Source organism: Garra rufa, chromosome 7, assembly GCF_049309525.1.
Source record: "Garra rufa chromosome 7, GarRuf1.0, whole genome shotgun sequence".
In the NCBI taxonomy this organism is placed as follows: Eukaryota; Metazoa; Chordata; class Actinopteri; order Cypriniformes; family Cyprinidae; genus Garra; species Garra rufa.
Window position 1 is genome coordinate 34,832,333 of NC_133367.1, and position 13,765 is coordinate 34,846,097.

A 13,765-nucleotide genomic window follows, 5' to 3' on the forward strand; every position below is an offset into this window, starting at 1 on the left:
ATATTCACTCAAACACTAGATCTTCATATCATATGTCATTTATTTCATGTTGACCTACACCCTAACAGCATAGAAGCCAAAAAGTCTCTAAATGCTAGAACCCCAGTAATTGCTGCTTGCAGCTATATTGTATAATTTTAGGATTATATTTTTTTAGATCATTTTAATGAATAATTATGCAGCTGTGATATACTTTTCAGAAACTCCTTCATTTTGTACTGTTGTGTTTTTATTCATATTGATCCATACAAAATACAAAAATAAATCATTACATTACAAACTCCTTATATTTTTAAAGTGGCTCAAAAACGTTACAGCAACTGGGCATTTGAGTCAAAACATTATCATAACAGAAACAAGGTGTGTTAGATAAACATGTTAATGTCATAAAAACCAAAATCACAGTCACATGATCCCTTAATTCTGTGGCTAAAAACAAACAAACAAAAATGATACATATGGAATACATGATAATATTAATTTAGCCTACATTTTTCAGTTTTGGTCCCTGTTCAACCCATTTACTGACAGCCGTTTAGTGCTGGAGTATATTTACATGTTGGTTGTTCTTGCTGGATCCAAATCACAACCACTATGACACAAGATCTGTATGCAAATGATGTTAATCAAGGCCTGAGTCGTGGAATGTCGCTGGATGCACATGAGCAGAAGTTTTAAGCTGCCGTGGCGTGATTGCATTAACAACACCTGCTTTGTACATACAGCGAATCTGCTTCAAAATGCATATTTTTTGAACTTCAGTGTCTGGCGTTTGCTACACACAGGTAGCAGAGAGGAAGTGGAAGGCAGGAAATCGTGATTCTGCTTCCTGTTGTAGCAGCCTTGTGTCAAACGTGTCTCTGTTCCAAAACCTTGCTATCTGTTGCCTACTTAGTGCGCTACTAAGTGCACTGCTTTCTACTGTTTTCTAAGGCATCATAATCATAATCCTTATGGAAAAAATTCAGATCGGGTTCAATTTTCTGTGTTTTTTGCATCCGTAACCAGCATTTTAAGAGGTGTTTTGACAATTCTCTGCCACTGTGATGTTCATGCGTGATGGATTTTGACAAATACGAAAAAACATATACAAAGATTTCAGACTTGCAGTGCAAGGACCTTCAGAATACTAGTTCAGGTTTTCTTCTTCAAAATGTAATGTTTAACTGCAATTTCTTTGTAATTTATTGTAATATTTACTAGCAATTTCTAAGTAAAAATTGTTTCTACGCCATTTCTTTTGTTCAGTAGGTGGCTCGCTAGGTTTTGGAACAGGGCTAGCGTCAGCATGCTGGATCATTCATGTGTGCTGGTGAGCTTTTAAACACTTCTACTAAGCTATGAGCAGCAAAATAACAAAAAGTGAAAGCCTGGATGTGGCAGTTTCTAAATATCTGCTTCATTTTCACTTGCTTATGTCCCTTATTAATCCCAAACTATCCTAAAGGTTAGACATCCCTCACGACTAAGACAAAAACTCTCATTTTTACTGTTGCCTGTAGATATCTCTTTTGCCATTCCGTTCAAACGTTCACGGTCACATTCAGTCGCTTCATTCAGGCACACATGCACCAGTCAATAATCACAGCCAGCAGTAGCAGTGCGTTGGGATGAAGGTGTTGGCTTGTGTTTTGGTGAGCTGCAGGCTGTCTGGATGCTTGAGAGGCAGGTTTAGGTGAAGTGCTGTTTGTGCAAGCAGTCCGGAAAGAGGAGGAGTGATCAAAAAGAGTGAGAGAAGAGGACGGGTGCCTCTTTGGAGGTCAGAGATGCACTGTGGTCCTCCTCGCACATCCTCGGGTGTTTACTCTAAACGCTTCTTCTTTATTCTGGAATGGAAAGAAAATCGTATTAAAAGAGATGAACAATCACTTATATTCCTTTACATCTGACTGATATTAAAGGATAAGTTCACTTGCAGAATAAAAATTTAAAAGGTGCTTCAAAAGGTTCTTCAAGTGATGCCAAAGAAGAACCATTTTTAGTTCCACAAAGAACCATTCAGTCAAAAGTTCTTTAAAGAACATTTCTTGCTTACCTTTTTATTATCTGAAGAAACTCATTTGCCACAAAGAACCTTTTGTGGAACAGAAAGTTTCTTCAGATGTTAAAGGAACACTCCACTTTTTTTGGAAATAGGCTCATTCTCCAACTCCCCCCGAGTTAATAAGTTGATTTTTACCGTTTTGAAATCCATTCAGCCGTTCTCCTGTTCTGGCGATATCACTTTTAGCATAGCTTAGCATAGATCATTGAATCCTATTAGATCAATAGCATCACGTTCAAAAATGACCAACGAGTTTCCATATTTGTTGTATTTAAAACTTGACTCTTCTGTAGTTATATCGTGTACTAAGACCGGTGGAAATGCAAAGCTGCGAGTTTCTAGGCTGATAAGATTAGGAACTACACTTCCATTCCGGCGTAATAGTCAAGGAAGTTTGCTGCCGTAATATGCCCGAAGCAGGTGGAGTATTATCAGAAATGAGTTCCCAGCTAGTTTAGCATTTGCACATGTGCTGCGTGGTATTACTGCTCCTGCTTCAGCCATATTACGGCAGCAAACTTCCTTGACTATTATGCCGGAATGGGAGTGTAGTTCCTAATCTTATCAGCCTAGAAAATTGAAGCTTTGCATTTCCACCGGTCTTAGTGCACGATATAACTACAGAAGAGTCAAGTTTTAAATACAACAAATATCGAAACTCGTTGGTCATTTTTGAACGTGATGCTATTGGTCTCATAGGATTCAATGATCTATGCTAAGCTATGCTAAAAGTGATATCGCCAGAACAGGAGAACGGCTGAATGGATTTCAAAACGGTAAAAATCAACTTATTAACTCGGGGGGAGTTGGAGAATGAGCCAAAAAAAGTGGAGCGTTCCTTTAAAGGTTCTACATGGAACCATTTAGACAAAAAGGTTTTTCTATGGCATCGTGAAGCACCTTTATTCTTAAGAGTGTAGTGGACTTCAATGGCAACCAATGAGTTGGAGGTCAAAATTGCAGTTTCACTGCAGCTTCAAATGAGCATTTGTGGTAGAAAATGACCAATCGTTTCGCTAGATAAGACTCTTATTCCATGGCTGGGATCGTTTAGAGCCTATTGAAGCTGCGTTGAAACTGCAATTTGGACCTTCAACCATTGATCCCCATTGAAGTCCACTATATTGAGAAAAATCCTGGAATGTTTTCCTCAAAAACCTTAATTTCTTGGATGACAATGGCAGTGAGTGAATTATCAGGACATTTTAATTCTAATCTTGAACCCTTTAAGTACCTTTTTCCGAGTTTTGAGGCTAAAATGTGTAATTGGTCTTTATAGAAAAAATCTGTGTGAACTTTTATGCATCTAACATTTTTAATCTATCTAGAACATAAACTTTTAACGAATAATCTTTTGCAAGTACATCACTTGGAACTTGTTTTATTGTAAAATTAACACATCAGTATCAGTAAATCATAAAATGTTTAGTCCAGACCAGTGCTATTATACTATTATTTATGAAGTATTTGTCCATTTTTTTTTTTAAATTAAGTTTAAGTTTAAAATTTCTAGTTTTGTTTATTTTGGTTTACATTTTGCATCTAGTTACCTTTAGTTTTTTTGTTTTAATATAAATTTTAGTTTTAGTAATTTTAATACTTCAACTTCAGCTCATTTTATTTTAGTTGACAATATTTTTTTTCTAAAATATATAAATAAATAAATGGTTTTATTTAGTTTAAGTAACATAATTAATAAAACATTTTTAAGTTGTTTTTGTTTTATTTTACAGTAGCAACGTAGCTTTAAACTGACTAACAACGATCAACACGTCAGTCGTTCTTTTTTAATGTTTTAATGGCCTTAATCATTTTGGCTCAGCGGCACAATAGGAGGTCGATTATAGTGGTGTAAAACCTCTCCACTTGGCCTGTTACCTCTTCATTAATCTACAATTACTGTAATTAAAAACAGGGGTTAAATGCTTCAGGCTTTGTGGTGGAGCCTAATTACCTACTTAGGTAAACGTGTCATTTCTATAACCTTAAATTAGCCAATAACATTCCACATATGCCATTTAAACATTAAGAACAACACCTTGTAAATTACAGCCAATGCTACTGCGTTCTTGCATTTATTTGGAAGTGAACTATCGCTTGCTATTTGTAATTATTTTTAAAACTTACCAGGATTTTCTGAGTGAAAACCATTTAATCACCATTTTTCACTATTGTTTAACTTCACTGTAAAAAAAAGTTGTTTCAACTCAAAATAATTTGTTACCCTGCCGACTTAAAATGTTTAGTATAGTCAACTAAAATATTCCAGCTGTCACTTGAATTAACATTTAGTAACTTAACATTTTAAGTTGACTGAACTAAAAATTAAGACAGTGGGGTAACAAATTATTTTAAGTTGAAACAACATTTTGATTTTTTTTTTACAGTGTAGAGGTGTAAAATTCTCATAAAAGCTATATTTATTCCTGTTATGACTATTAGAAAGCATATTCAGAAACAATTGTTCATCTCTAAGTTGTATGTACATGAAAAAAGTGTCTAATGTTGTGTTAGTGTTGAAACATAACAAAATGCATAAAATTAACAATTTGTTGTGTGGAAAATACACTTTCTAGCCATTCAATCTATTTGTTTTAATTCAACGTTTTTAAGTCTACAAGGAACAGGTCTGTATTTCATCCTATGATTCCTTAGAGAACTCCTGCTTTTTCTAGTGTAAAAAAAGAGTTTCTTCTTACTTGCTAATGGCATTCTTTAGATACTGCTGCAGCCATTTGGTCTTGGGGTTGATGCAGACCTCTCTGTTGTTCTTCAGCTTGGCACTGGTAATGAGAGAGAGAGAAGAAGGGATTTGTTTCGGAGCAAGAGCAAAAGAGAGACTGCACCTTTGTCCCTCGGCGGTTCTACGGTGTGTTTTAACAGATCATATCGGCTGTCCGTCATGGACTACATTTCAGCCCCTCTATTCTACTGTACTGGCAGGAGTCACTGCACTTTATCAGATATCAGGACTGAATTAGAGGAGGTTCGTAAGGACAATGTTGTCTGGAAGTTTGGGTTTTTTGATGATTCGGAAGATTCCGACTGGGATTGCCAGCTCTGTACATGTGCATGTAGTTAAGAAGTAAAATATAGCCTATTATTGACGTAAAGTGTCTGAAGTAACATACTGGTTAATGGTTCATTTTCGTAAGGGAAACCTCTGAAGGTGAAAAGTAGGAATGCTGAAGAAATGTAAAATCTGGGTACACTGTAATTGACAGATTTTTTTAAATATATTTAATCCTGTGTATGATGTTTGATGTGCTTATATATATACTATACTGGGTTGTGATTGTGCTGGATGGTTACTGACGTACAGTGGAGTGATGATATTGGAGTAAAGAGGTTAGGGAAACATAATAAAGTTAAGGGAACATTAAAATAATGTTATAGTATCATTATACAAATGAAAAACGAATGTTCTAGGAAACAAAAAAACAAAACGTCTGGGAAAATTATAATAAAGTTAGGGGAACTTTCTAAAACCCAAAAATCAACGTTCGACAAACATTCTGAGAATGTTAGGGGACTGTCACAGTAATGTTCTAAAAACAAAAACTAATATTCTGTGAAAGTTAGAATAACAGTAGAAAAATGTTTTAAAACCCCAAAATGAATGTTCTAGGAACAAAAAACTAAAGTTCTGGGAATGTTAGAATAACTGTAGAATAAGGTTCTACAAACCAAAAACTAACATTCTGGGAACGTTAAAATAAGGTTATACAAACCAACAGCTAACTTTCTGGGAACCAAAAATTAACTTTTTGGGAATGTTAAGAAAACTTTCCTAGCTAAATAAAAACAAACCTTAACAAAGTAACATTCTGGGAACATAATATTAACTTTAAGGGAACAATAGAATAACATTCTAAAAAACAACTTTCTGGAAACCAAAAACGAACGTTCTGGGAAAAAAATCCTGGCTAAACCAAAAACAAGCCTTAACAAAATAACTTTCTGGGAATGTTATAATAACGTTAGGGGAGCATTACAATAACTTTCTGGGAACCAAAAACTAATGTTCTGGCAATGTTATAATAATGTTTAAAATAATGTTCTACAAACCAAAAACATTCTAGGAACGTTAGAGTAAGGTTATGGGAACATTCTATGAAACCAAAAACTAACCTTCTGGAAACGTTCAGAAAACTTTCCTGGATTTTCAAAAACAAACCTAAACAAAGTAACGTTTTGGGAACGTAATATTAATGTTAGCGGAATGTTACAATATCATTCTAAAAACCAAGAAAACAACTTTCTAGGAACCAAAAACAAACGTTCTGAGAGCATTCTACAAATACAAAAAAACAAAAAACAAAAAACAAAAAAAAAACATTAACAAAAAATAACATTTTGGGAATGATATAATAATGTTAGGGGAACGTAGGAATAAAGTTCTAAAAAAAGTTTTGGGAATGTTAGTATAACATTAGAATAATGTTCTACAAACCAAAAAGTAAGATTCTGGGAAGATTCTACAAACAAAAACTAACGTTCTGGGACGTTAAAATTACGTTAGAATAACGTTCTACAAACAAACAAATGTTCTGAGAATGTTAAGAAAACTTTCCAGGCTGACCAAAAACAAACCTTAATTTCCTAACATTCCTTTCAAATTTAACTCAATGCAAAACGTCCCGTTGGAAGAAACATTTGAGCGCTAAGAGGTTAACAAAGTAATGTTCTGGAAACATAATATTAACGTTAGAGTAACGTTATGGGAACATTCTACAAACCAAAAACTAACCTTCTGGGAACATTAAGAAAGCTTTCCTGGCTAACCAAAAACAAACCCTAACAAAGTGACATTCTGGGAACATAATATTAACGTTAGTGGAATGTTAGAATAACATTCTAAAAACCAAAAACTAACTTCCTGGGAACCAAAAATTAAGTTCTGAATAACGTTCTACAAGCCAAAAATGAATATTCTGGGAACGTTCGATAAACAAAACAAAAAAAATCATGTTCTGGGAACGTAAAAAAAAAAAAAAAAACTTTCCTGACTAACCAAAAAACAGACCTCAACAAAATAACCTTCTGGGAATATTATAATAATGTTATAGAATGTTAGAAAAAAGTTCTAAAAGCTAATTTTCTGGCAAGCAAAAACTTATGTATGGCAATGTTAAAATTATGTTAGAAAAACGTTCTTGGAACATTAGAGTAACATTATGGGAACATTCTACAAACTAAAAACTAACATTCTGGGATTTTAAGAAAACTTTCCTGGCGAAACAAAAACAAACCATAAAAAATAACGTTCTGAGAACCAAAAATTGTTTGCTAGGTATAAACAGATTGTGAATCTCGAAAGTCAAAACGGTGAACTCGAAATCAAAAGTGATTTCAATGCCCAGCATATTATTAATAGCAGCTCACTAATGCCCGCAATTTATATACAGTATAATTACACATCATTTCCTTTCCAAACATGGTGTTCGTATTCGGGCACATCCCTAGTAAAAAGTGGTCATTAGTCCCCCATTGATGTGAGATTTATACATATTTATTCAAAAACACTTATGTAACAGTTACATCCTTACAACAAATAGGCCTACAGCATTATTTACCAGGAGAGCCGCAAAGAAAACACCTTTTGAAGTGTGACTTTTAAGTTAATGGCAAATAGAAAGTAAAGAGTCTGAAATCCCTCAAACAGAAATCTGTCTGATTGATATCTGACCTCCAAATTAGCTTTGGCACAGCCAGGCGAATCCCCTCAAACGCTTCATTCACCCACACATGGAGAAAACCACGCAAATGACACCCAGACTTCGCACCTCAGTGCCAAAAGGCTGTGTTTGAGAGTTAGCAGCTCACGTTGCCATTCAAATTCGTATTGCTTACACCTCACACACACACACACACACACACACACACACACACACACGCACACACACATCTCTCAATCTGTCTAGACAAATGGAGCCTGTCGGCGCAGATAAAAGATCCGCTTAACCTCAAATCTACACAGCAATCCTCACAATCAACTTCCCGATCAGTAAGCTAAATAAAAGCGTAATGCAATCCCTGTTTGTTTTCCGGCGGGATGTCATCTATATTTGTTTGTTTGTTTGTGATTCGGGCTCTGGGTTAATCTAGCTAGTCTAAACGATCTTTCCAGCGAGCAGGTCGGTGGTCTGGGACCGTGCCAGCAGGTAGTAATTACCTCACAGCTAGCTAATGCTAACAACAAAATGAGTGATGTGCGACCGGGTCTGCGGGGGGAAAGGCTTGGTGGCTGTCTTTCATCTGGGCCGACGAATCCGAAAGGATTTCTAAACAAGATGTGTGGAAGACGGCAGATTAAAGGTGATTTCCTCCGGCCAAAGTTTGTTCCCCAAATGACCCTCAGCTACATGTTAACCTCTGTAACCCCTATAACCTTGATCCCCCATAGCGCTTTGGCTTTCTGCTGCCCGACGGGGTACAAATGGTTCGGTTTAATACATTCCAGACGGCTGAAATAATTCCAAATGCTGGTAAAAATGAAAACGACAAGGTCGACCGTAACACAAAGCTAATCATTTTGACCCTCAACAATTATTGTGTCGAAAAACCTGGGCAAAAACATGTTTTTTATGTTGTTCATGTGAACAATAGATACATCGCTACATTCCCACACTTACTTGACTTCTTAAACTCCCCAAAGTGCTATTTCTAACATTTTAGACTTAATGTAGCCATGTAAAGCATATAAAATGTAATACAGTTTAGCGATTGTAAGATATATGGATTTGGAAAGTTGACTCACATGACTTGGAAAGGGCAGCTGGGTGTGTGGAGGAACTTTATCTCACGGATGCTCCTCTGCGGGACGGTGTTGAGAGTGGATCGGCACCAACATCTCTCCACCAGACTGATGGGTTTAGCTGGGATGAAATCAGAGCGAGAGTCAGTACAAGAGAAATATGAAAAATGCAACTTATACTGAGTAGATTCAGTACTATTCAAATGTTTGGGATCAGTACATTTTTTTTTTTTTTTTAGGAAATTAGTACCTTTTTTTTTTTTTTTACCAAGGATGCATTAAACTGCTCAGAAGTGACAGTAAAGACATTTTTAATGTTACAAAAGATTTCTATGATCATGACTAAAATGATTTCTGAAGGATCATGTTACACTGAAGACTGGAGTAATGATGCTGAAAATTCAGCTTTGCTTTACAGGAATAAATTACTTTTTAAAATATATTATAATACAGAATGGATATTTTAAATTGCAATAATAATTCGCAATATTTCTAATCAAACAGATGCAGCCTTGATGAGCAGAAGAGACTTTTTTTCAAAAACATTGACAAATATTTTAATAGTAGTGTATACTAAAGTATAGATATACATTTTTAACATAATTTCTTGGTTCTCTTAATATTATTTTCAGTCGTTTATGGAAATATAGTTAAAAACATAGTAAAAGGTGTTAAAACGGAACAAATCTTCTGTTAAAATTGTGTGTATTGGTTTGTTTTCTACAGTTGAGGGCCCCCTTTAGTTTACACCCCCCTTTCCAGAATATTCAAAATGTTATTTATTTTACCAGAATAAGAGGCAAAATAATGCATGTTATTGGTTATTTAGTACTGACCTGAATAAGATATTTCACATGAAAGATGTTTACATATAGTCCACAAGAGAAAATAATAGCTGAATTTATAAAAATGACCCCTGCTGAAAAAAACAGCTAAAACCAGCCTAGGCTGGTTGGCTGGTCTTAGCTGGTTTAAGCTGGAAATGGCTGGTTTTAGCTGGTCTCCCAGCCTGGCCAGGCTGGTTTTAGCTGGTGGTTTCCCAGCCTGACCAGCTAAGACCAGCCTGGCCAGGCTGGAAAAATGGCCAAAACCCCTCTAAAACTAGCCTGCCTCCCAGCTATGACCAGCTAATACCAGGCTGGTTGACCAGCTAAAACCAGCCAACCAGCCTAGGCTGGTTTTAGCTGTTTTTTTTCACCAGGGACGGTTCAAAAGTTTACATACACTTGATTCTTAATACTGCATTCTTACCTCAATGATGTTTGTTTGTTTGTTTAGTGATAGTTGTTTATGAGTCCCTTGTTTGTCCTGAACAGTTAAACTGCCTGCTGTTCTTAAGAAAAAATCCTTAAGGTCCCACAAATTCTTAGTTTTTCCAGCATATTTGTGTATTTGAACCCTTTCCAAAAATGACTGCACGATTTTGAGATCCATGTTTTCACACTGAGGACAACTGAGGGACTCATATGCAACTAAAAAAACAATGCATTAAGAGCTGGGGGTGAAAACTTTTGAACTGAATGGAAATGTGTACATTTTTCTTATTTTGCCTAAATATCATATCTTTTTTTCATCTAGTACTGCCCTTTGGAAGCTACAGAAGATACTTACATGTTTCCCAGAAGACAAAATAAGTTCAATTTGCCCTGAGCTTTAAATTCCAAAAGTTTTCACCCCGGGTTCAAATACAAAAAAAGGCTTGAAAACCAAAGAATTTGAAGGACCTGAAGGGTTTTTCTGAAGAACAGCAGACAGTTTCACTGTTCAGGACAAACAAGAGACTCATGAACAACTATCACTAAACAAAAAAACCACAGCTGTGGATGATACAGGTAAAAACACAGTATTAAGAATCAGATACATTTTTATAAATTCAACTACTATTTTCTCTTGTGGACTGTATGTAAACATCTTTTATGTGAAATACATTATTCAGGTCAGTACTAAATAAACAACAACATTCATTTTGCATGATCCCTTTTATTCTGGTAAAATAATTAACATTTTGCAGATTCTGATGTAAACTTTTGTCCTCAGCTGTATGTAAAACAATGAAATTACTCTTGTAAAACATCATTTTCACTGCAAAACCATGAAAATATCAAGATGTAAAATGAAATCACATTTTAATCTCCAACTTAAGCACTCCATATCTCAAGTTTATGCAATGTACTCGTACAATGAAACATAAATCACTAAACTTTTTTGCTCATTGTGAAAGCATCCAGACACCTGCGTTCACCTCCATTAACAACCCTGAATCATTAAAAAGAGATTAGCCTGCCATTCTAGTGGCTCTCGTCTATTCACACGGAGGCCGGTCTGCCTTTTCACTCGCCACTTTTTTCATAAAGAGAGTCCTCGACATTAAATGCATCAAAATCCTATACTCACACTAGGCACTTTACTCCTAAATATATGCATTAAATGAATCATTCTCCAAATGCTTTCACATCTCCCTGGTTTCCTTTTGCGTTTCGTCCCAAACGGACGTGATTATGGACGTCAAACTCTGAGATTCCCATAGATATCCCGACACTTTCTGTTCTCTTTGTCATGTTAAACACGAGCACATTAAGCCTTGGCTAAACACCACGCCAAGTGAACAGCGCAGGGACGTTTTTGCTTACTATTCCCTAATTAGACACTAATTAAAAGAGCTTGCGGAAAAGTAAACAGCGCTAGGGGTTTTCACAGCAGAAACAACAAAGCCAGACCCACCAAGTTCAGCTGATTAAACATCTCCCCGAAAGACCAAATCAGACCCAGTAACATGTAAAGACACGCACATCCGAGTATTTAACGTGAAGATGCATATGCAAATTTAGGCAGGGCGCTTACGAGCTGCAAGGTGATATTAATGGAAGCTCATAATGAGTGTTAACACTGTAATGATCATTAGCTGAAAAATGCACTAGTTGAGTAATAACTTAACAATTCTGCAAGTAATGAATAAGTTCATCAATATCAACTTGCCCTTTTTTGTGATTATTTGTGAAATTTTACAATACAAAAGCAGTGATTGTTTTGTCTTTTTGTTGAGTTTTTATTTTTTGTTTTGCTTTTTGTTTAGTTTTTTATTTACTTTTTTGTTTTGTTTATTTTAGGTTTTTATTTACTTTTTTGTTTTGTTTTGTTTTGCTTTGAGTTAGTTTATTTTTTTTCTTGTTTAGTGTAGTTTTTCTTTTTTTCTTTTACTTTTTTGTTTTGTTTTTAGTTTTTATTTGCTTTTTTTTGTTTTGCTTTGCTTTTTAGTTGCTTTTTCTTTTTTGTTTTGTGTTTTGTTTAGCTTTTTGTTTAGTCTGGTAATTTATGTGTATTTATGTGGCCAAATAAAATAAATATTTTATGTTATGCTGAATAATACATTTATAATGAATACATTTATTTAATTTATTATAGATGTGTTATTAAAATCTGCTGAATGAATTAAAATTGAATAAAAAACTAAAATTTAAAGTAAATAAATAAATACATATGTCCAGACTAATAGCAGTGTTACTTAAGTATCAATTTATTAATATTTTGAATGAATTTAAATTTAAAATTTTCTGTTTTCATTTTAATTTTATTTAAAGTTTTAGTAATTTTGTTAGGGGTTTGTCATCTTTATTAGTTTGTTTATTTATTTATTAAAATTAATATATATTATATATAGTCTTTATTCATTTTTACTTGCGTTTTTTTATTATTTTAGTGCATCACGTTTTCTGTTTTCATTTTATTTAAAGTTTTAGATTTTTTTAAATAGTTTTTTATGTTATTATATTTTTTAAAAACATAATCTTTCTTAGTTTTTACTTATGTTTTACTTTGTTTTTTGTCTTTTTTAATAGTTTATTTATATTATTGTAATTTAAAAAAAAAACATTTATAGTTATATTTTTGTTTTACCTTTAGTAATTTTAGTGCATTAAGTATAGCTATTTTCTGTTTTCATTTTATTTAAAGTTCTAGTAATTTTGTTGTGGTTTTGCTATTTGTAGTGGTTTATTTATTACATATATATGTATAATATAGCGCATCAAGTTACACTAAATGAAAATATAAAATATTTTGTCAACTTTTTAAAATAAGTAAGTTCAAAGCTTTTTTATATATTATTTTAGTCCAAAGTTTACTTCAAGCAACTAATGTTTTTTCATGTTTTCAGGTTTACTTAACTATTACAACCCTAAATGATACCCCAATATCCATCATGCAAATATTTTTTAGTTAATTAACTTCTAACTCAACACTTCAGACATCATGTGAAAACCCAAAACGTTGTAAATCTGTAAATGTTAGCCGTAACCCACTTACCGTCAGTCTCAGGGCTCCATATGGCGACCGTCAGCAGGGCCACCAGCGCTAGGACTTTGCAATCCATGCCAAGTGTGTGTGTGTGGCTTTTGTCCGTCACAGCTAGCTTCCAGAGCTCAGTGTGGTGTCTCAGCTCTCTGCAAAGTGTTAAGACTGAGTGAGGACCATCGGGAAACACTCCCCCCTTTCTCAGGAGGAGGAGGAGGAGGAGGAGGGAGTGGGGCTGGACCCTCTCCTCCGACAGCCCGTGTCTTCAGCGAAGTTCCTCAAATGTTCTGGCAGCGGTTCAGCGGTGACAGTCTGACTCAGACTCGCGCTCTCTCTCTTGTTTCTGTCTTCCTCTGCATCTTTTTCTCAGAGGAGCGGAGAAAGCGGAGCTCCTGCTGTTATCTCAGTATTGTTGTTTCTCAATGGTTCGATTTGTTATTGTTTGTTTCATGTTGAAGCTTGGCTTTCGCTTAACTGGCGCTGTTGTATTTCCTGACCAGTCATGTATTAGATTCCCTGTTTTTTAGGATTTGGTTGTCATTCCCTGTGTGCTTAGGGTGGGTTTGAATTATACTGCACACTATACCAGGTAAAAGTTTTACAAAAACGCACCTTATTGAATGTATTTTGTGATCTTCAAGATCTGAAACTTGCTTAAAATAATTTTTTGAATA

At 34.8% G+C, this 13,765-nt stretch overlaps 1 protein-coding gene across 1 annotated transcript; it reads right to left on the bottom strand.

The window, feature by feature from the left end:
- Positions 1–207: 207 nt before the first annotated feature.
- On the bottom strand, positions 208–13,265 carry cxcl12b (chemokine (C-X-C motif) ligand 12b (stromal cell-derived factor 1)). Its single transcript, XM_073844079.1, has 4 exons — positions 13,104–13,265; positions 8,805–8,922; positions 4,744–4,827; positions 208–1,826 (listed from the first exon to the last, which is right to left on the bottom strand). Exons 1-4 carry the CDS (start codon positions 13,168–13,170, stop codon positions 1,802–1,804), a joined length of 294 nt encoding a protein of 97 aa, XP_073700180.1. The 5' UTR covers positions 13,171–13,265; the 3' UTR covers positions 208–1,801.
- Positions 13,266–13,765: the final 500 nt, after the last annotated feature.